At 54.6% G+C, this 23235-nt stretch overlaps 1 protein-coding gene across 1 annotated transcript in view; it reads right to left on the reverse strand.

Moving 5' to 3' along the window:
* Nucleotides 1-2137: 2137 nt before the first annotated feature.
* The window catches only part of IGDCC3 (immunoglobulin superfamily DCC subclass member 3), a gene marked incomplete at its 5' end in the record, with an annotated part of 40331 nt that continues 19233 nt past the window's right edge, over nt 2138-23235 (reverse strand). Inside the window, 12 exons of the mRNA XM_029952256.1 lie at nt 2138-4062; nt 4294-4504; nt 4653-4791; nt 5266-5370; nt 5497-5688; nt 5957-6121; nt 6305-6552; nt 6846-7011; nt 8083-8241; nt 9760-9897; nt 10333-10463; nt 10917-11061. Of these exons, the coding sequence (XP_029808116.1) occupies nt 3838-4062; nt 4294-4504; nt 4653-4791; nt 5266-5370; nt 5497-5688; nt 5957-6121; nt 6305-6552; nt 6846-7011; nt 8083-8241; nt 9760-9897; nt 10333-10463; nt 10917-11061 (2024 nt within the window). The remainder of the gene's footprint in view (nt 4063-4293; nt 4505-4652; nt 4792-5265; nt 5371-5496; nt 5689-5956; nt 6122-6304; nt 6553-6845; nt 7012-8082; nt 8242-9759; nt 9898-10332; nt 10464-10916; nt 11062-23235) is intronic.

Below are 23235 nucleotides of genomic sequence, written 5' to 3' on the forward strand. Positions count from 1 at the left end.
TCCACCCGTCCCCTAAAGTGGTCCTGTGAGAGTTCTAAAACATGTCCATAACTTTGACTCTACTACCTAAGTCCCTTCCCCTGGAACATGACTGGTTTAGTGACTTGCTTCTAATGAATAGAACACGGCAGAAGTGACACCACATGACATCTAGGGCTAGATTCAAAATGATGATGCACTTTCTGCCTGGCTCTCTCTGGTCCCTTGTCCTTGGATCCCAGCCACCATGCTGTGAGGAAGTCCAGGCCACATGAAGAGGCCACAGGGGGGTGTTGGGGCCGATGGCCAGGGGGCCTTCAGATGATTCCAGCCCAGGCTTCAAGCCGCCACTGCTGATGCCTGGTGTAAAGCAGACAACTGTCCCCGCGGAGCCCTGCCCAGAGTGCAAAGGTACGAACAAAATAAATGTTAGATTAAGCCACTAAATTGTGTAGTGGCTTGTTACAGAGCATTAGACAACTGGGGTAGGTTGCAAGCCCTAGCTGCTGCTGTTTTCTGCCCAAAGACAGAGAGAGAGAGAGAGAGAGAGAGAGAGAGAGAGAGAGAGAGAGAGTGAGAGTGTGTGTGTGTGTGTGTGTGTGTGTGTGTGTGTGCGCGTGCGTGTGCGTGCCTGAGGCTGTGGGACTATTTGAGATCAGGACCCAGATTCCAGCCAGGCCCCTCTGGCTTTGACACCTAGTTCTGTGAATCTTCCTAATTGGAACTCTGCTTCCTTTAACTTAGCCTGGTTTGCTTTGTTAGAACAGGCCCTGCCTATATTTGCATGTGATTTGTATATAATTTGCATACATCTACATGGGTTGTATTAGGTGGTTTCTAAATGTTTCTGGATGCCTCCCCGGGGAAGGCACTGGCATCTTGGACTCTTGGAAGGGACAGGGACACCGGAGGTTCACCTGGTCTACTCTCATCCCCTGCAGGATCTGCTTGAACAGATGACAACCCCACCATCTTCCCAGGCAGCCCCTGGATGGCTGGCGGTGTTCAAAAATTCCTGTGTTGCCAAGTTCTGTGTAAAGAAAGGTGAGGTATTATGTCTGTATTTGGGCTTAGCTCTTTTCTCTGGGAAAATCAGGGCAAATCAACCACTTCCCCGGGAGACTCAAAACAGGTGCTATGGCGGCCTCGGGCTTCTCTTTCTCCATTCAGCATCCGCTAACACCATCACCATTTCTGGCCTGACCATGGCCCAGAAGTGCCAGGCCAGGGGCTTTCAAATGAAATTTCATGAAAAGCCCAATATGTAATACAGATAAAAGTGGAGGTGCTCTGAGTGAGTGTTGACAGGGAGAATGGAATCCCCCCAACAGAGAATCCCCTCTCCCCGCAAGACCCCTAGCCACAGCTAGAGAAGCCCAGCTTGCAAACCACTATCCTGGTTTGCTCCTCCCAAAAGGTGCCTCTGGTTACAGAGCCCAGCCTTCAAGACCTGTAGAACTTCCCAGGATGAGCTTTGAAAGGATCTTGGAACACTGATCTTCTAAGGAGTTGCACTGTTGCCTTTTACTAGGCTTGAGGTCCTCTGAGACCTCCAGACTTTTGTCAGCACAACCACCTTTAAGCCAGTTCTGGACACCTGGCTTCAGGAGCCCGGACTGAGGAGTGGACAGAGAGTAATGGAGAGGGCTGGCCAGGAGTTCTGGCTGTGTGCCCTGGAAAGAGTCACTCAGCCAGATGCCGTTCCTCATCTTTTGGAGTGGAGACCAAAATGTCCTTCCAGGTAGACAGTGCATGAAAAGCACCTGGCTGGGTACCGGTGAGCTGTCACTACAGAACCAAGGGGCTGAGGAGCGGTGGTCAGGATACAGACTGTGGAACCAGGTGGCCTGGTCTGGATTCAAACTCTGATCCTGCCGTAACCAGCTGCGTGAGATTTTAGACCTTTCCTTCATTTCTCTTTCCCTTTCTCCACTTCATCATCTGTAAAGTGAGAGGACAACAGCTAGACTGTCTACTGCCCAGGAAGGGCACGAGGACCTAGGGAGGCTTCCAACGGGCGGAGAGGGCCCAGCGTGCCTGGTGTCTGTAAGTGGCACAGGGCGCTGCTGTTATCCTGGGCTCTGACTTGGGAGGGTGGGCCTGCCACCCCCCCCCCTGCCCTCCCCAGGACCTGACACAGCCACCACCACACTCAAGGTTCACTTTGGCAACAGGACTTTTATTCAGTCAGAATGCGTAGAGTGTGACAAGAAGTCAGGCCCACGGGCTCCCCATCCCACTCCTACCCCAGACTGCTCTTCTCGTGGGAGAGGGGGTTCCGGGACGAAGGGGGTGCAGAGAGGCCAATGCAGGGACAGAGTGGGAGTTTTGAGCGGCCTTTGGCACAGGCCCAGCGTGTGGGAGAAGCGGCGGGCTGCCCATTCCCCAGTCCACGTGGACATGTCTCCAGTCTTCTAGGAAAACACCACAAATTCTACCTTCTTCAGCTAGTTCACTAAACTTTAGGGTTATGGGGCAGTGACTTTATGTTCTAATCTCATACTTAAGGAATACACTTATCTTTTTTTTCCTTTAAAAAAAGTTTTCTATTTAAAAACATGAATTAACCAAAAATAGGTATTTGTTTCCTTGTTTTTTTTTCCCCCTAAGTATATTGAAAAACAACACAACAGAAAGGAAAAACAGGAAGTCACAAGAACATAAATCTTTAAACACACCTTGTATAAAAATATCTTCCAGCCACATCTACTGACAGGGTTGGGTCGCACAGGCCATGTCCCAGGGGACAGAGTGCTGGGCACCCGTGCGGGGGACTCTCCCCGCTGCTGCGCACACACCCGGTCACGTGCCCAGTTCGCTCCAGGGGCTCCGTGGCTCTGGGCAGGATGGGAGGCAGGCCGCAGGGCAACGCGCCCGGCTCCTCGGGCCCAGGCAGAGAGAGGGTCGCGGATCCCAGTCAAGGATCAGTGGGCTGAGCGGGTCATAACTGGAGTGGACAGACAAGGTAGAACACCGGCAGCATGCTGGAGGTGGCTGGTTTGGAGCAATTTATACTTCAAGGAACAAATTTTCCTCTCATTTTTGGCTTTTTTTTTTTCACATTTTCTTTGACCAATTCCATCTTTATCTCTGTAGTTCCTGAGAGGCCCGCCCTGGTGACTTAGCCTCTGGCCTCCTCGCAGGGGGAGCAATAGAAGGGCTGCGGGCAGGAGGCGGGTCCAGTGACACAACACAGGCCCAGAGAGCTAGCGAGCCTTGAGGTAGATGTTTTCTTTCACACCTGGAAATGGGGTAAGTGCTTTTTTTTTTCTTTTCTTTTCCTTTTTTTTTTTTTTTTTTTTAAACTCTTGACAATAATATGGGGAGGGAGAGGGGGTTGCCCCTAAAGGGGGTTGAGGTAGGAGTGCATTTGGGGCTCTGTTTGGGGACGGGGGCTGAGGCCACGGCCCAGCTCCCCCAAGAACATTCATTCCGGCTGAGGTAGGTGCTGAGAGCCAGACAGCAAAAATCCATCCTGAGAAAACAAGGTCAGTGGAGGGTGACAGTGTCAGGGGCCCAGCCACAGCAGGGGCATATTTTTGGAGTCTAATTCACCTTCCTCTCTCTTCTTTTTTTTTTTTTTTTTAAAGGAAAACATTAGTTCAGTTCCAAGTCATGTGAGTACGAGGCAGAGGTGAGGGACATTAGTCCAAGGGAGGGTCTCCTGAAGAAACCCCTCCAGGTTCGGGGGATGGGGAGGGGCGGTTCCTGCCGAGGCTACTTCAGTCTTGACAACCTGAGGCGCAGTCAGGATAGAATTGCTGGGAAGCCCCCCTCCGAGTCCCACATGACAGGAGAAATCTTGCCTTTGACCTGAGAATGGGGGGGTTGCCCCCTCCGGAGCCTGCCAGACACTGGCTACTGGCCTGAGCGAGCAGGCTGGGCAGCTGGTGTGGAGGAGGCCCGGGTAGCTGGTCCTTCACCGAGGAGGCCGGGGCCACCGTCCTGGGGAAGCAGGGCAGCTGAGGGGCCTGCGCTGGGGGCCTTGGCTTCTGACGTCAGTTCCTCCAGAAGGCTGAATCCCTCAAGTGGCAGCATGGAGAACTGGGTCTCCTGGCACAGGGCAGGGTCCCCAGGATCCTGCTGGGGAAAGGGCCAGTCACATCGGCCTCAGCATGAGGGCCAGAGCTTGTGATACCCAGCCAGAGGGTCAGGCCCTGGACCCAAGCCCACTTGGGACTTGGGGTTTCCAGGCCACCCTGCCTGATTCAGGCACCTTAAGTTTTGTGCCTGGAGCTTGGTGAAGGCCAACGATGGAGGTGAAGGGAGGGCAGGATTGGGAAGCGATCAGAGCCTGAAGCAGGGGGCACTCACCATGGGTCTGGGGTCGGGTCTGGGGTCCGGCCGCCCCGCTGCCCCAGCTGGAGGGAACAGCTGCTCCAGTTCTTTCATGTCCACACGCTTCTTGTCTCGGCCCCGCTCTCCCCGTCCCGCCCCATTCAGTGCCAAGACTCCAGGATCCCTTGGGCTCCGAGGGCCCTGAGGAGGGGAGAGCTGGTTTTCTACATCCTTACACAAGAGGACCCTAAGGGGGTGAGCCAAGAGTTGCGGGTGGGCGGGGGGGGGGGGGCGGAGGCAAAAAACAAGGAAGGACACAGTGAGCTCCCAACTCTGTTTTCCAGTATAACAATTCCTTCTCCAGGCCAGCCCCGCCCCTCCTGCCCAGGACCCACCTGCCCCTTTGGCCGAACAGCAGGAAGAGGACACAGAAGATGATGCAGGTGACCCCAATGTGGATGCCAATGACGATGCCTGTGGTGGACGTTTGGTTGGTGGGTTCCTCCTTCCGGCAGTCACATGGTGGGCTCAGGGCTAGGAGCAGGCGACGGTTGGGAGCCGTGGCTCTCCGGGCCCGAGGCACCTGGGACCCCTCACCTCCAGGGCTGCTCCTCCCTCCATGTCTCCACAGTCTTTGTCTATGGGGCCCCAGCCTACTTTTTCGGTTCTCTTTACTAGTTACTGAGTACTAACTTGGTGCCAGATACTGGGAATAACACTTTACAAGGACCATTTAATCCTCACCCTGGCTTTATAAAGTAGGTATCAGCCCTGTTTTATAGAGAACAAAACTGGGGCTCAGAGAGAATAAGTAACTTGCTCAGTGACACACAGCTAGTGTATCACACCATGAGCTTCACACTCTGATCCGAGCCTATGTTCTCAAGGGCCGCATGCGCTGTTACTGTCTCCTACCTTCCCTGTATCCCCGGCCCCCTCCTCCCTCAATATCTGGCCTCCCTTCCTGAGCACCCATCTGGAGCCCCACAGCCGATCCCCAACACCTACCTGTCCTCTCAGATGCTCCTCTCAGAGACACGAAGCGCACTGTGGCGTTGCCCTCCCCGTGCTGGTTGTAGGCCAGCAGCTTCACCTCGTACACCGCCGTGGGGTCTGAGGGCGAGGGAGTGCTGTGCTGAGTGACCCTCCCAGCCCCCACCCGCAGCTCTGTCGCACCCTGCACCGTGCCTCCCGGCACTGCCCCCCCCCGCCCCCCCACGTGGTCTGTGGGTGCCTCACCGAGCTGGCTGAGGTTGTAGGAGGAGACCGTTGCAGGCAGCAGGACGGGGCCGGTGAAGAAGGCCCTGCTTGTTGGGCGGTAAAACAGCTTGAAGCCTCCTTCGTGCTGGGCCAGCCGGGGCCAGGGCTCCCACAGCAGCTGCAGCGAGGAGCCCCCTAGGACCCGCACTGACAACGGGGGTGGGGCAGGTGCTTCGGGCAGAGGAGGCCAAGATGTGAGTGTGGGGGGGGGTGCCACTTTCCACCTGTGACCCTTACCCCCACGAGCCTGGCAGCTCTCTGGCCTCTGACCCATTCTGTACATAAGTTGGAAAAGGAGACTCCTTTCTCCAAGTAGCCCCAGCCCCCACTCAGCCTCAGGGCCAGGCGCCCGGTGTAGTGTGCAACCTGAACAGGAATGCATGGTGTTGTGCTCTAATACCCGGACTGCCTGGTCGTGTGCTCCACACCCAGACCTCACCTTCACCCAGGGTGCTGGCAAGCACGGGGGCAGAGGCTGAGCTGGCCCCCCTTGGCGTGTAGGCCTTTATGTAGAAGCTGTAGGCAGTGGAGGGTTCAAGGTCGCTCACCAGGTGCTGAAAGGTGTTCTTGCTGACTGCCTCCTGGTACTCCAGCTCTGGAGGGTCTGGGGAGGTGATGGGGAGGGGGCAACGTAAGGGGCACGAGGCAGTCCTGCCAGCACTGGTGAAATGAGGGCATCCAGTGTGCAGGGGGAACAGTGGAGGGAAGGTGTGGTGGGGACAGGACATGCAGGATTGAAAGGAATGAAAAACCAGGAATAGAATGGGGCTGCAGAGCCCTCACCCACCAGCAGCCTTCCTGATGTGCAGGACATAGCCGATAATCTCCTTGGTGTTGACCAGGGGCTCATTCCAGGACACACGGACCTCAGTGGAGGACACTGAGACAGCCTGCACATGGAGGGGGGGCCCGGGCAGCCCCTCAGCCCATAACACGGTCAGCCTGGCGCTGGCCTGCGAGGAGCCAGCACTGTTCTCGGCCACGCACTGGTAGATGGCCTCATCCTCGGGGCCGATTCCAGAAATTGTCAGGGTGCTGTGGGAGGAGGGAGAGCCTCAGTTCCCCTCCTCCCCCCAGAGTATCCCTAAAAGTTGGCCAAATTACCCCATTGGAGCAACAGAGGAACGGAGCCTCTCCAGAAGACAAAGGCCTTGTCTGAGATCTTGCAGCAAGCCCGTGGCAGACCAGGACTCAGTCCCCAGTCTCCGGCTCTAATTGAGTGCTCTTTCCTGCCATGAGGGGCACAGCCTGCCTGCTCAGGCCATTCTTCCAGGCCCCCTTTTCCCCCGCCTCCCCCATTCTCATCCCACCACATGTGACACACATGCCTGTTGTTATTCTTGAGCCTGACGTGGCCTCCTGGCCCCAGCACCTGTCCATTCTTCAACCATGTGACATGAGGGGGCGGCTCACCCTGGGCTTGGCAGGTGAACATGGCTGTGGTCCCAGCTGGCCTGGAGATGGACTGGGGGTGCTGGACAAACTCGGCTGGGGCTGGGGGCACAGAGACAGCTGTTAGTGAAGGGGTGGGCGTGGGAAGCACTCGTCCGCCCCCTTGGAGAGTCTTGCAGGTGGGGCCCGCCCTTCACCGCGGCCCAGGCTCCAGAAGATGACTGCGAGCCCCACTCCCTAGCCCCAGAGAGGCAGACCCAGGAGAGGACTCCATTTTAATGACTATTTAAAAGACTGACATTTGTATCCGAAAGCAATCAAGCTGAGCTCCCTGTTCAGGAAATTGTTAAATAAATAAATGTGCTAATAGGTTTGGCTGCACCTCGAAGGCTGTAATGACGGGGGAGATGGATGAGCCCTCCCGTACTGCTCCCCTCACCCCTACATTCAATTCCACCCTCCTCCAATCCCAGGCCTCCAGCTTCCATTAACACCCGAGAAATGAAATGCTCCATCACTTTCATTTGGACAGATTAACGGCACATGGAATGCTAAACAAACAGGCATTTAAGGTCCTCATCCCCCTATCTCCCACCCCCTCCCCAGCGCTCTGGGAGGGAGCCACCACTACAAGCCCCTGAGAATGGGATCCCAGCCCAGGTCCTGGGGACAGGGGAATGGACAGAAGGACCTGATCAGCCTCAGAGGCTAACACCCACCCCCTCCCTGCACCCCTTGCGCGTGGAGACCAGCTGTGTGTGTGCATGTGGCTGGAGCGTGAGTGTGAGAATGACAAACAGCTGAGAGCGTGCAAGCAGGTGTGAGCGTGCAGGTGCCACGTGTGTGAATGAAAACAGCACGTGGGAGGGGGACACGTGTGAAGAACACGGGGTTGGAGGAACCAGGAGAGACTATAAAATGGAGATGGGGGGAGGGATGGCAAGGACACCCAGAAGGACCCACGGGGCCAATAACCAAAAATGCCTTCCCATTCTTGTGAATGCGGGGAGGGGGGGCAGGCGCGCTGCCTTTTGGCCTGGTCTGGAGGCCTGGGGAGGGGGCGGGGCCACGGTTAAGGTTAGTACAGGGCCCTGAACTTGGACCAGGGATGCTGATGACAGGAGGAAGGCATGGGGCAGCAGGAGGGGGCTGTGGGGCCAGGGAGATCCGTACCTTGCACCACCAGCCGGCCCTGTGCTGTTCTCCTCACCCGGGTGCCTGGTCTGTTGGCTGCACAGACATAGACGCCAGAGTGCTGGACAGTCACATCTGAGATGATGAGATTGCCGGTGCCCAGCACCTGGATGCCTTCCACCCCAATGGGGCGGCCATCTGGGGAGAAGTGGGAGTGAGGAAGGGTCAGGGAGAGAAGTGTTGAAGAAGGGGAAGTGAGGAATGGTCCAGATTGTTGGACATTCAACCAGTCTTCTAGGGAACCCCCCCTCTTTTTTCTTTTTAATCTCTTATCTTTGAGTGGGGAGGGAAGGAAACAGAGGCTCCAAAGCAGGCTTGGTGCTGACGGCAGAGTCCGATACAGGGCTCGAACTCATGAATGTGAGATCATGACCAGAGCCTAAATCAGATACTTAACCAACTGAGCCACCCAGGTGCCCCCAAGGAACCTCAATCTTTGTGCCCCTGCCCAAGCATCAGGGTATTGTGGAAGAAGCAGGAGCAGCACTGAAAACTCCTGCCTAGCCACAGAGACCTGGGCCCTCATTCTAGCATTTTCACTGATTCACTGGTGACCCTCAAGTCCCTTCTCAGGAAAGTAGGGGGTTTGGATGAGATGGGTGGTTTTCCAGCCTGGTATGTCTCTCTTAAAAAAAAAAAAAATTCCATGCTCAAATTTTCATTTCACTCATGGACTGTCACATTGCCCTTTAATATAAAGGCTCTGAGAAGTCCTGCAGCAAAGGGACCTGGTTAAATCTGTTTCCCAAACTTGTGAGATGTTAGACCACCAAGCCATTATTTCCTCCCTGCAGCTCACACTTTGGGAAATGTTGGACCAGATGGTCCTTACAGTGCCTATGGGCTAATGGTGAGGCCACTCTTTCCAGCCTCTCCCAGGGACTGGGCCCTCCTCCCCCCCCTTCACCCCAGGATCAGATTAGCACAGTCAGAATGCAAGGAGACAGCTCCCCATTCAGTCTCTGAAGTGGTGAAATCTACTCCATTATCCTGCCTGCGCCCCCTCCTTCCCCGATCACTCAGCTGCTACAATGTGGCACAGTCTCCTTGTGAATGCGACCCCACCCCATCCCTTCCAGACTCTCCTTCCCCTGGTGACCTTTCCACTCAGACAATGTGGGCCCATCTGCACCCTTTCATTTCTCTCCTTCAGCTGCCTAGGGATTTAGGCTGGGGATTTAGGGGGCCAGGATAGAGCCTGGGGGGCCCAGAGACAGGGTGTGACAACTGGCTGAGACTTCGAGGGGTCTTGGAGTTGCACCACTGGGGAGTACGGCCGGGAAAGAGACGGCAGGAACACACAGGAGAGAACAGAACCTGGGGGAAGGAACATGCTGAGGGGTTCTGGAGAGCCTGATGCCGCTGAGGGAGAAGCCCGCACGCAGGAGCAGCGCAGGACTGCTGGGGACTGGAGGAGGTAACCCGGGGAGCTAAGCCATCCACGCAGGGGGAGGGAGAATGCGGTGGGCAGGCTGCCCTCCCCAGCCCTGCCAGCGAGAGGGAAGCTTCGTCCCTCTGGGAGGCCCCAGGCAGCACAGACCCCCATGGAGAACAAACAGGATTCAAAGTCGCCCCCTCCCCAGCTGGGTGATGAGGCAGCCCTCCCAGAGGGTGGGACAGGGGTGGGAGAGGCTGGGGCTGTAGGATGAGGCTCACCCAGGCGGCTCCAGGACACAATGGGACGTGGGTTGCCCGTGGCGACACACTCGAGCACTGCGGTCTGGTGCACGGTCAGGGTGAGGTTCTCAGGCCCCACGAGGATCATGGGCTCCTTGTAGGCCCCGGAGCCTGAGCCTGGGAAGAAAATGCTATGTTTCTTCACTTGGGCTGTGACCCTTCCCACGTCATCCCACCCACAACCCAGGACATGGGGAGCAGGCCACAAGATCCAGCCCAGAGACCAGGTCCTGTGGGCAGGGAGAAGATGCCAGGGGCCCCAGGGCATGGCACACAACCACCCCTCACCACTCAGCCTTGCCAGGCCCTCTGGCAATGGGAGAGCCCCAGGCTGAGCAGAGGATGGGCTTCCCCGGATAGAGCTGAGCTGGAGAGCAAGCCTCATTCCTTCTGAGCCCTCACCACAAGGAACAGAGCTTTGTGCTTAGAAGGTGCTCCACATACACTTGGCCGACAAGTCTCCAGGGGTCAGTTGAAGAGGGACTGATTGGAGAGTGAGGAGAAGGCAGGAGGCGATGAGGGGCAGAACGAAGCAGAGCAAGAGAGCCTCACCTGACACGGTCAGCCTGGCCCCATGGCTGACCCGGACACTGGCGAGGTTCGAGGCTACGCAGTGGAAGACACCGCTGTCCTCAGCCCGAAGTCCTGTGATCTGCAGGACCCCCTTGGGCAGCAGTGTGTACCTGTTGGAGGCAAGGGCACAGTCAACCACCCACACAACCAGGGACACCATTGGCCACATGGACACTAACATCACAGCCCAGTCCACAGGTGCTGTCCCGACATTACCATGGTCCCCACCATCATCGTCTCTCTCTTTCTCTCTCATACTCACACACTCACACACTCACACACACTCACACACACACACACACACACACACACACACACACACACACACGCGCGCGCGCGCGCACAGGCAGGGACTCTGGACGTACCACGATTCCAGCCCTAACAACAATCACACGCAGTCCTTACAAATAAATGCACCGAGCATCAAATCTGGGCCCTGCCAGCCACACAGATACCTAATCTCCACACAGCACCAGCCCCGAGGCTGCAGGAGGTCCCTCAGAGCCCAGACACGGGGCACCCCCCGCCCTGTCTTCCCTCCAGCTTTCGCTCGCGTGGCTCACCGCTCATTGTCCGTGTCAATGGGGACTCTGTTCTTCTCCCACGTGATGAAGGGTTTGGGCAGCCCGTGGATTTGGCACTGGAAGCGGGCCACACCACCCTCCTCTCCCACAGTGGCCTGGGGATGCACGTGGAAGTCGGACATGGCTGGGGAGACACAGGGATAGGTGAATGGAAGAGGCATTCAGCCGAGGCTCGAGGGGAAGGAGTGGTGGGGAGGGGGTCACAGTCTCCTGTCCTGGAACCCTGGAACTCACCCCCAGGGCCAGGGAGTTGTCCTGTGGAGCTGGTAGACACAAGGCAACAGCTTGTGGACACCTCATCACTCACCCGGCCTCCCACCGTGGGAAGCATCGCCCCCTAGGGGTGGCATGGGGCTGGGACACTCTGAGAAAGGTCTGGACAAATTCTTGGACGACAGACCTCAAACAAGGAGACCTAGGGCTGAGGATCCACAAAGGCGAGACAGAGAAAGCCCAGTTCCCAAGTCCCACTCCCCACTTTTTCAGCTGCTTCCGGATTTATTTTTATAAACCCGCTCTAAGATAGACAAGGCTGGAGGATTATGCTGCATGGTTTACAGACTGGGAACCTGAGGCCAGAGAAGGGAAGCGTTTAGTCCAGTGTCACCCAGCAGAAGCACCAGTCATTACACTTCGGTTTTATGACAGCACCCAGCAGCCTTTTATTGCCTTTCCTCACCACCCCCGTCCCCGTTCTTCTGCAGCCTCTCGATGCACCAGAGAGAGTGGTATATCCATCCGAGGTGACAAGCTTCACAGAAGACTGTCAGACCTACAATCTACATTTCAATGTGTCATAAATATTCAGGGCCCCCCCCCCTCCCCACCTTTTGGAGATCTGAACTGCTTGATCTCTGGTCTGCAGAGCCTGGGCAGAGGGGCTGTGGTGCACCCCTACACCCCGTTTTAGGCTAGTTAAGTGTCTCTACCCACCCTCATTCCCACCCATCCCCAACCCCACTCTGTAAACCCAGGGAAGGTCCCCCTCCCACGCAGGTTCCCAGCTTCAGCACCAGGACTGCTATTTCATTAAAATCCACTTTGCTTCAAGTGCGGGAAGGCGGCTCACCATCTGTCCAGGCAGGCAGCCCCTCCCCTCCGGCACTCCATCAACTGGGACAGTCGTCCCCTCCCAGGAGCCCTCCCCCCACAGCAGGTTGGGCGCCCGAGCTTGTCCTGGCTCCCTGGTGTGGGTGGGCACACCCCATCTCGGGCCCCCTCAATCCACCGGCTTGTTCAGGACTCCAGGGCAGCCCCAGAAGGCTGAGCCTTTGTGCCCTCCTTCCCAGAGTCTCTGGGGGCTGACTCTTTTGTGGCGCGGTCTCCATCTCATTTGCATGTGGTTCATTAAATATAAACATGCATAAAAATCCCCCACCCTGCCTCCTCCTTTTCCAGGGCCTCCTGGGAGTGCAGCTGATGGGTGTGAGCAGCTCCTCGCACATGTGTGCAGAGCTGTGTTCTCTGGGAGGATGTGGCTGTCTCCATGTATGTGGTCAGAGTGTCTATGGCTGGATGTGAATGAGGACTCGTAGCTCTCAGCTCCTGTGGCTACTCTGTGATTCTGGTACCGTGCAGATAATCACGTGTGTCCCCAGAAAGGTATAACTCTTAGGGTACCTCAGAGGCCTTCAGAGCAGGAGGTGGGGGCAAGTGTCCCAGCTGGTGTCCCCATCAGGCACTGTGAGAGGATCCCCAGAGGGTCAGCCTGCCCTCTCTCAGGCCAAAGGCTATGTTTGCCCAAGGACCCACAGGTCAGCCCAGGAGCTTGCAAGAGGGGGCCAAGGCACAGCTGGGTCCCCTCTACCGCCTACAGACCTCAACCTCCAGGAGAGCAGGGCTGGATGCAGGCCTAGCGAGTGGAGCGGGCACCAAGGCTCCTGGGTTTGCGGTCTGTGCACCCTGGGCTCTGCCCATTCCGGAGCTGGGGAGCTACCTGCCCCCTCCTCACTCCAGCTGGAGAAGAGCTGGCAGCCCCCCAGGGACCTGGGGCGGGGACTGATGGCTCTGCTGACTACAGATGCCTCCTCATTAAGGAGCCCAATCCTTTTGTGTTTCTAGCCCCCAGCCTGGGCTCCCAAAGGAACAGCGGGCCTGAGGAGAGTACAGGGAAGGACTGCTTCTTCTCGGGGCGCCAGAGATGGACAAAATCTGGCCTCTATCGTCTTGCCCCCTCCTCCTCTCAGAACTATACAAGGACAACAGAATGGGTTGAATGTGTGCCAGAGAGGAATGCTCAAGCAGGAAGCCGTCATAGGTAAGAAGGCAGGCCAACGCTCTTCACACAGTGGCCAACAGGACTCCTAAGGGTCCCCTGGGGCCCCGTGGATGCAGCTGCACCCCCTCTTCCCAGGGCACCACGTTTCCCTTCCACCAGACCAACACCTTGCTGAACCTGTCAGCTTTGCTTAATTGCAATTCTGGCAAGAATCTCATTTGAAGGGGATCTTTGCCTTTAAAAGCGCTTGAAAACCACTCACCTAAAAGCCAAAGCCTTCATTGTCTGAAGGGGGCACGGAGGTTGAGGCCTTGTGCCGCTGTCCCCCAGCTCTCGGGCAACTCTCCCGCTGTCCAAGGGCGGGTACACCCAGAGTCCAGAGTGGACTGCAGGTCAGACCAGCCTCTTCCCACTGGTTCGGAGTTGGCATCTCGTTGCAAGTTGACGCAGGGGTGCGGGGCAATGGGGGGGCGGTAAGGGTAAGAAGCCTCAGAGATGGTTCCTCAGTCCCATCCCTTGGAGCCCAGCTGGCTGCACAAGTGTGGTCCAGGAGAGGTGGGTATGAGAGGAGGGGGAGGTCCTCTTTACCTGAGGCTCCTTTTTTATTATTAGTATTTTTTTGTTTACTTATTGGTGGGGGACAGCAGGGAGGGGGCAGAGAGAGAAGAGAAAAATCCCAAGCAGGCTCAAAGCCTGACCAGAGCCTTGAACTCACAAACCATGAGATCATGACCTGAGTGGAAATCAAGAGTCAGCCGCTTAACAGATGGAATCACCCAGGCACCCCTACCTGAGGCTCCTTCTTGCCTCCCCTTCCTGGCACCCCTACCCAGCCCTTTGGTCTGGGAACAGGTACTCCTCAGGGCCCTTCCGGCGCTCACTCCCACTGCCTTCATAAATAGGCCCGTGTCCACACCCAGTCTTCCAGTCACTCCTAATTCACAAGCAACATTCTTTTCTTTAGGAAGTGGGAGATAGTTTTAAGGGGTCACTCAGGCCTCCTCCCGTCTCTCAGGATGGGACAGGTTTAGTTCGCAAGTTTGTTTTTGTCCCGCCTTCTGCTAGCAGGCCACGGAGCCAGAGGGAGGATGCCCTTCACCAGGTCTCTCTGGGCAACACGGGCATATGGGCCTGAGGGCTGGACCTGGGAGCACGTGGAGCCCTGAACAAGTCCTCCTGCGGGCCGCGGTGTGGCCAGGAGCGAAGACACAGGTTACCGTCGCAGCTGCCGCCGCTGTGTTTGGCCGGTGTGGGAAGTATTGTGTCCCTGGCTGCAGTACGTGAAGTGGTGCTGTAACTTGTGGCTGTTGATGCTTTTGGTTACAGAGGGACGGTTGTGGGTCCCTCGTTGTAGACCGGTCATGGGAGTGTGTAAAGGGCAGTGGTTGGGAGGCCAGAGACAGTGCCATGGAGGACAAAGGCCTGCTGGGGGACTTTGTGGAGAAAGCACCTTTGTCCCCAAGCAGTCTGGGAGGACTCTCCCAGGGCCTCCCTGTCCCTACCATGGGTACAGCCCGGCAGTGGGGTAAGATGGGCAGAGAGAGCCCAGCAGCCTACCAGGCTGGAAGGGCGCAGGAACAGGCAGGAAACAGCTCCTGGACACCCCCTATAAATCACCCGAGGGGAGGGGGATCTCCTGAGAGCCAGATCTAGAGCAGCTCAGGGAGGGGAGGGGGGAGGACTTTCCTCCGGGTCCGGGACCTCTGGCGAGGTCAGGCCTGGATCTGATTAGACAGGCTCCAGGGGGACGCAGAGTGCTGGGGAGGAAGCTGGCAGCAGCCCCCGAGCCCAGCCTCCCACTCTCTGACTACAGCCATGCTCCTGTCCCATGTGTGATGACAAAAAGATCAGCAGCACGTTAGGATAGAGAGTTTGAAACACAGCCTTTGCAGGAGCCGGGGGCACAGGGAATCTGAGGCACCAACTGCCCCCCGCTCACACAGCCATTCAGGAGGAACCACCACGAACCACAGACTCCTCCGAAGGCCAGCAATCGCCTCCTGTACCCCTTCCTGCCAAGAATCAGGGACGCCCCAGATGCCTAGCCCTTCCTCAGGCAGCTCAAGTGATTGTGAGGTCTTTCCTTATACTACACACCTGAGTCCCCTCTGCTTCTACCCACTGCCCCTGCGGTCCCCTCCAGAGTCACATTTTTCTAATGTAGTAGCCAGTTCTTAAGCACTGGAAATGTGGCCAGTCCAAACTGGAAGTGTAAACCACACATTGGGTTTCCAAGATTTAGTATAAAATATAAAAGACACTAAGCATTAGAGAAATGCAGATCAAAATTCTAATGAGATACTACTTCACACCCATTAGGATGGCTACTGTCAAAGCAAAATCAGAAACAAAACCAAAAAACCACAGATTACAAGTGTGGGGCACCTGGGTGGCTCAGTCGGTTAAGCATCTGACTTTGGCTCAGGTCATGATCTCGAGGTTCATAGATTCAAGCCCTACATCAGGCTCTGTGCCGACAGCTCAGAACCTCGAGCCTGCTTCCGATTCTGTGTCTCCCCCTCTCTCTGTCACTCCCCTGCTCATGCTCTGTTTCTGTCTCAATAATAAACCAATAAAAAACACACACAAAAAAAGATTACAAGTGTTGGCAAGCATATGGAGAAATCAGAACCGTGTGTACTATTGGTGGGAACGTAAAATGGCATAGTCATTACGGAAACGGTATGGTTGTTCTTCAAAAAAGAAATCGAATCACCATATAATCTAGCAATTCTACTTCCCAGTAGGTACCCCAAAGAATGAAAAGCAGGGTCTTGAAGAGGTATTTGTATACCAGCGTGCGCAGGAGTATTCAGAATAGGTCAAAGGCGGAAGCAGCCAAGTGTGCTCAGTGGAGGCATGGATGGATAAACAATACACAGGTGGACTGTTACTCAGCCTTAACAAGGAAGCGCCTTCTGACACAGGCTACAACATGGACAGACTTTGAGGACAGTATGCTAAGTGAAATAAGCCCAACACAAAAAGACAAATACTGTATGATTCCACGTAGATGAGGTGCTTAGAGTGGTCAAACTCAGAGAGACAGAGGTCGAGCAGTGGTTGCACAGGCCGGGGTAAGAGGGACGTGGGGAGCTGTGTAACAGAACTCGAGTTTCACTTCTGGAAGGTGAGTTCTGGAGATGGATGGGAGGGATGGTTTACACAATAATATGATGGAACTTCATGCTGCTGAACCGTACACTGACAAAAATGGCTAAGACCAACAATTTTATGTGTATTTTACCACAATTTAAAACTTATGGGGCCACCTGGGTGGCTCAGTTGGTTGAGCATATGACTTCAGCTCAGGTCATGAGTCTGCAGTTTGTGAGTTCAAGCCCCACATTGGGCTTGCTGCTGTTAGCACAATTTCCACTTCAAATCCTCTGTCCCCCTCTCTCTGCCCCTCCCCTACTTGTGCTCTCTCAAAAATAAGATAAAATTGGGGCGCCTGGGTGGCTCAGTCTATTAAGTGTCCGACTTCAGCTCAGGTCATGATCTCACAGTTCGTGAGTTTGAGCCCTGCATGGAGCCTGGAGCCGGCCTCAGATTCTGTGTCTCCCTCTCTGTGCCTCCCCTGCTCGTGCTCTGTCTCTCTCTCATGAAAATAAACAAACATAAAAAAAAAAAACATTAAAAAAAAGATGATAAAATACTAGAAACAAGCTTGGACAAATATTTGTAAGTGATAGGAATCATTAATAATGAAAATATTACAAGTACAAATAATATTTTGCATTTTAAAGACTTGGCTCAAAAAATGCAAAAGCCATATTAATAATTAAAAAATCATTAGTATATTGGGGCATCTGGCTGGCTCAGTCAGTGGAGCATGCAGTCAAGGTCATGAGTTCAAGCCTCACATTGAACGTAGAGATTACTTAAAATAAATATTAAAAAATAAAAATAATTATATGTTGGAATATTTTAGATATAGTAAGTAAAATAAAATGTATTAACATTAACTAGACCTGGGTGTTTTTTGTTTGTTTTTGGTAAATGTGACCCCCAGAAAATTTAAAATGACCTCTGTGGCTCACATCATACTCCCACCGGATGGGGCTGCTCTAGAAGACAAACAGTTTCGTTCTTCACACGGCAGCCCTTCAAATACTTGAGATCTGAGTTGTTCCCAGAGAAACATCTTCTGAGAGAAACCCTCAACTCCCTCAGTTATTTGTGATGTGAAACGATGTTCCGAGCCTTGAGCCTGGAGACCTGCCTTCAGCCAAGCTGGAGGTAGGCAGGCCTCCCTTACAGCGGGGCCTCCAGAAAGGTCCAGAGGTCCTTGGGGATGGTCTGAGCCTATGTCAGCAGAGGATGTGAGCAGATTTCAGCCATCAGCTGTAGTGAGTACCCCACCCCTGTGCTGTCCAGTACGGTAACCACTAGCCACATATAAATTAAATTTAAACAAGATTTAAAAATTCAGTTCCTCTGACTCACTAGCTTCCTTTCAAGTGCCCAACAGCCACAAGTGGCTCCTGGCTACATTAACGGGTCAGCACCAATAGAATATTTCCATATCACAGAAAATTCTTTCAGACACACTGGTCTAAATCCAAAAGAAGGCCTCAGATGCCCCGCCACCTTCTCTCTTGCTGCCCCAGCTGAGAGGCCCCCTTCCTCACCCCATTCCTCACTAGCCTAGCATTGCGCCTGCTGGGGCCTCCCCACAAGGGCCCTATTTCATCATACCCTAGGTCTCTCCCACTGCATTGCAGAGAAAGCCTCACACAGCAAGATTTTAGCTCCTAGTGAGGAAATAGTTGCCAAGAGCTTTTTGAGGTAGTGGGACAGTAAATGGTATGGGCTCTGGAATCCTACAGTACTAGGTTCAAAACAACACCACCACTCTTAGCTGTGTGGCCTTGGGCAACTTACTTGATCTCTCTGAACCTCTATGTTCTCACAAAACGTGTCACTAATGCAGCTGCACTAGGGGATTCAATGTGATATATTTGTAAAGTGATTAGCACATAGTTAGATCCTTGCTAGCTATTGCTGAGGGAAATAGTAGAATCTTGAGAGGGAATGGAGAGTTAGGGAAGAGCCTGGTGGGCACGGGGGAGAGGAAGAAGCGGTCTTCCCCAAGGGGGTGGCCATCTTCCCTCAGAGAGTTAGTGGTAAGACCTCAAGGCCTCCAGAGAAGTGAATAAGGACAGAATTTGCAAGGCCTAAGTGGCAAGGGGGCATCAGTGCCAGGGGAGGGGGGCAGCCAGATGCAATCCAAGCCCAGCTTCTTCTCACTTCTGCCTGGGGGTTCCACAGAGGCCCCAATAGCAAGCTGTCAGCTGGAAGGGGCCACTGGGTAATTGAGGCCTTGATTTCTCTAGTAAAATGTTTATGAAGCCCATAAACTCATGCCTTTATTGGCCAGGCTCATTCCGGGGGATGGATGTAGCTCTCTGAGGTGTAGTTAAAGCACCTGCTGAACTCGGGCACCCGAGGGCTACTCTGGCCTCCACCCAGACCCACCAGGCGGAGTGACCCCTGGAGGGCAAGGAGGCCAGCCAAGTCCCACCTCGAACACTCTTTAAACTTCTCAAAGCACTTATAAATGTCCTAGCTCTGAAGGTCTATGGGAAGGAGGGAGGAATCCCCAGCGGGGTCTTGGTCTTATCCTCGGGTTATGCGGCCCAGACTCACCTTCCTCAGCGCTCTGTCCCCGTCTCCTCACTATCTCAATCCCCACGCTGCCCCGGATTTGGCTCTGTTAGGGAAGAAGCCCCACATGGATTGGCCATTGTCACTTGGGGTGGGGGAAAGGATGAACTCAGAAAACCTGTATTTACTTCCCTGGGCCTCCAAAGCAAGTCTGAGAGTCGAATTAAGGTTTTGAATCCAAGGGGTATGTTTTGCGGGGGGGACTCTGTGGGGTTGGGTGTGGGTGGATGGTGTCTGCTTACAAACAGCCCCAGAGGACCATGAGGGCTCAAAGGCCCTACTCTGCTTCGCCAGGGGTGATTGATTCCTCTGGGCCTTTGCCTGGTGACCCTGCTCTGAGAAACCCCTGGGATCCTTTTGTCTGCCTCCTCGAAGCCTCAAGCCCCTAGCCCCCTGCCTCAGCCCCGAACCCCAGCCCCTCCCACCCCAACACCAGCTCACCACTCCCCCCAGCCCCAATTCTAACACAAAAGGCAACTTTGTCTTTCAAGTCAGCAGCCATAAATCCACATCTCTCCCCTCCCTCCTGGCAGCCACCTCTGACAAATGGGGGCCTGGATGGGGAGAGGTAGGGAGCAGTGGGAGGCCAGGCTCAGCTTGGGAAAGTCCCTGCATCCAGCTGTTGGCCGCTGTAGGACTGGCGGACATTGAACCTTTATGGCCTGATCTTTGATTCCAGTGGTCTGTAAGGCCCGAGGCCCAGCTGCAGGGAAGCAATCTGGGGCTTTCTGTACCTCTGGGCTGGGCTTTTATGACCCAAGAAGAATAAAACCTCTCAAAGCCCTACTTTTAATTATTCTGCCCATAATTTGGGGGCTCTAGTTCTTCCTCCAGATCAAGCCATAGGCTCCTCCTCTCTGTACCCTCCAGCCTTTGGGGGAGGGCATGAGGTGGGCCTGGGGGTGGGGGGGTATGTGCTGCAGGACAGGCAGTCCTGGTGGACAAGCCACTGGGGGTATGTGCCCCCTGCTTTCATTGGTGGCCCCTGATACATTCAGGGAAGGGGAAAGGGAGGGGAGTGTTGCCTACCCCTTGTGACCACCCTACTTTACCCCACAGCTAGGTTTTCAAAAGCGGTCCCATTTTCAAATATTTTGCCCTGTTTTCATCCCATATAGCAGGCAATGAGTCAGAGGACGTGTCCTGGTTTTGGTTTGGGGAAGAGAGTCATTTGTCGTGTTTACACAGCAGATCCACAGAATTGACTGTAAGCATTCATTCGACCGACGCTTATTGACTTCTAATGTGTCAGAGAGGAGGTTCTGGTACCCCATAAGCAAATGCCTTCCATCCCACAGGCCCTGTCCTTAGATGTCCCCACCCAAGCTCCTAAGAAATACCAGAAGAGGGAGAGCACAGGGCCAGGACCACAGGTACTGTCACAATTAACACGGTCCTGAAAACAGACCTGCAGAAGCCTCTGATGGTCAAAGGTTACATGTTAAATCAGCATAACCCCGAGAAGGGGGGATTGCTACTGGTTCCGGGGCTCAGAGAGGTTAAGTAACACAGCCAGTTAGTGATGTGAAAGCAGGCATTTGAACTCAGAGCGGCCTAACTCCACACCCAGGGCTCTTTCCCAGCATGAGAACTGGGGTGCGTGCAGAGCTGATGGTCCCTGCAGATATAGTCACAGAAAAGCAGAGACCCACAGCATCCTAGACCCTCACCAGCACCATGCCTACTCACCTTCAGAGACACCAGGCCACAGCAGGCTCCTTGCTAATGGAACCCCCCCCCCCGCCCCCAGGGCTTGGGGGCAGGTTTCACAGATGCAGACTAATGCAGACAAGCACCTTGATAAGGCAGGGTTATCACCCCACTAACGGCCACAGAGCCCACACGCTTCCCAAGTTCTAGGAACACAGGTAAGGAAACAGCCCAAATGCCTGTCCCAGGATAGCTCTTCCCTGAGCATTTCCAAACCAGCAATCCAGGACACGGAGCTGCAGGGCGTTGAGAGGGTTGGGCCTTCTAAGATAGAGAAGTAATTTATATTCCTGATTTGGGGAGGGAGGGCAAGGTACTGTGAAATACAAGGCTTCCGTGGGGCAAATGGGGGCGGAGGCGGGGGAGGAAGTGCCAAAGGGAGGGGTAGTTTCGAGACGGACTCGGTCCTATCATAACTGGATATATGGTCTTGTTAAAACCAAAGCCCCTCTCTAGGCCTCTGTTTCCTCTTCTGTAAAATTAGGGAGTTGTGTTGGACAATTTATAAAGTCTCATCCAGCTTCAGCCTTCGAGGCACATTTGCTTCCAAGCACCAGCCAGGAGTATAGGGTCAGGGGCTAGGAGCCAACTGGGGAATGCCTCTCTGCCTTGCACTTGAGAATGTCCAGGCCCAGCAGAGCCCCTCTCCACAGACTGCACGTCTCTGCCCGTGTCAGGGTCACCAATCTTCCTTATGTAAACCTGCCCAGGCCCACATCATCCTTAACTTCCCGTCGTTCTGGTCAAGACACCGGATCTCTCTCACCTCCCGGAAGGGCGTCTGGTTAGGCGGCCCAGGCTGGAGCTATTAAGTAAATTGCTTTCACATGACCATGAGGACAACTCAACAAAAACAGATACTTCCCCTAAATATCCAGAGCCATATATTAGGTTTTGTAGGGACTAATACGGCAGGGGTCAGGTAGTGGACAGGTGGCCCGGGATCAGACTCCCTATGTGACCCTTCAATGCCAACCTTGGTTTTCTTATCAGTGAAATGGGAGTGGGGCAGGACAGACAAGATAACCTCTAAGGCCCTACTCCTATTCTGGAATAAGCCTCTTCTGTTTGGGGAAGAGGGAGGCCTACACTCCACAGGAGATCACAGAGTTTCGTGGTTGCCATGGGGCTCTCGATTCTTGGAAAGACTTATGCAGGGAACCCCACTACCACCCTCCAGTTATCAGAGGTCTCCCAAAACCCTGGGAACCATCTTCCCGAGAGGGTTTCAAAAGCTTTCCCATCCATTCAAAGGCCTCACCACACCGGCCCCTAACCTCTTCCTCTCCCTTTCTTACTAAAGGTGCACCAGGCACCAGCTGCCCAAGCTGCAAACAAACCCAGGGGTTACTGCCCCATCCTGCTCCCTCTCTCCCACAACAAACGGTCACCAAACCCAGGGGTATGGTCTCTTTTGCGTCTCACTTGGCTTAGGCTCCGAGCACTCTCAGTTGTTTCTGTGACAGCCTCCCTTCCCTGCTTCCCTCAACATCCAAATTGATCATCAGACCTTTGGTGGTTCTCTATGGCCTTGAATCAAAGCACTCTCCTTGAGATGGCATTCAAGGCCTTCACTATTAGGTTCTGTTTGCTCTTTCTAGCCACAGATACTAGCTAATTCTGTCTTCGTGTGGTTTGTACGCTGACGGTGTCAGGCAAGGCTGCCTTCCCTGGACATATGATAGATGCTCACACTGCTATTTTTTTGCATTCTGCTCTTCCCTCTGCCGGGAACTTTTTGCTCCTCTCTCTTAATCAGAACCCACATCCTCCACAGTCCCCAAAGGAGGTAGAATTAATTGTGCCTCTCTCCTTGTCCTTATCGGACTTTATGGGTCCGTTGTTCACACATCAATCTACTTACTAGCCTATGAATCCCTTACTGAGAACGGTCTACTGTACCTTTCTACCTCGAGCACCTAGAACAAATACTAGGTAAAGAATAATTCCTCATAAACTATTTCCTGAATGCTGACTTTAAGGGGCATATGGTTTTGGCAGGTCCTTCCCCATCATCTTCTCTTCCGCCCAAGTCCCTTACCCCACTACTATCCAGTGTCTGTTCTTGGGCAAGTTACTTCTCTACCTGAGTCTCAACTTCAATGACAATGAGGCAGTTAGACTGGGCCACCGTTCTCACACTGGGCTGTGTATCAGAATAACTTAGGATGCTGGGTAACAGTGCAGGTTTCAGGACATCGCCGCCAGAGATTCAGAGCCTTGGGTCCGGCCTGGATGCACAGGAATCTGCATCTCCATTAAAGCTCACCAGGGTGTCTCAAAGGCACCGCCAGGTTTGGGAACCCCTGGTCTGGCAGGTTCTGGAGAATCTGATCTTCCCTAAGGCTCCAGCATCAAACAAGGACAGATTCTCGGCCAAGCCTGGCTCCCACCACCATCCCCCAAGCCTTGTTCGAGGCCGGCCGGTCTGGGCGGTGGGACTCCGATGCCACGAGGCGAGGCGCAGAGTGGGCAGCGGGCGGGTGGAGGAGCGTGTGAGAGCCGGGCCCCCTCGGGGGCCCCCAGCTCAGTCCCCGGGATGGCGGGCGGGGTCAGAGCCCCGAGCCTGGGGCCATGAGAGCCGCTCTCTCTCGGTGGCAGGAGTAAGTGGGACCATCTGCTCCTCTCCTCGGAGGTCAAAGCTTTGTGTCAAGCTCCCATCCCCCTCGCTCCTCCCCCCTCCTCCCCTGCCCGTGCCCT

The sequence above is a fragment of the Suricata suricatta genome, chromosome 9 (assembly GCF_006229205.1).
Source record: "Suricata suricatta isolate VVHF042 chromosome 9, meerkat_22Aug2017_6uvM2_HiC, whole genome shotgun sequence".
In the NCBI taxonomy this organism is placed as follows: Eukaryota; Metazoa; Chordata; class Mammalia; order Carnivora; family Herpestidae; genus Suricata; species Suricata suricatta.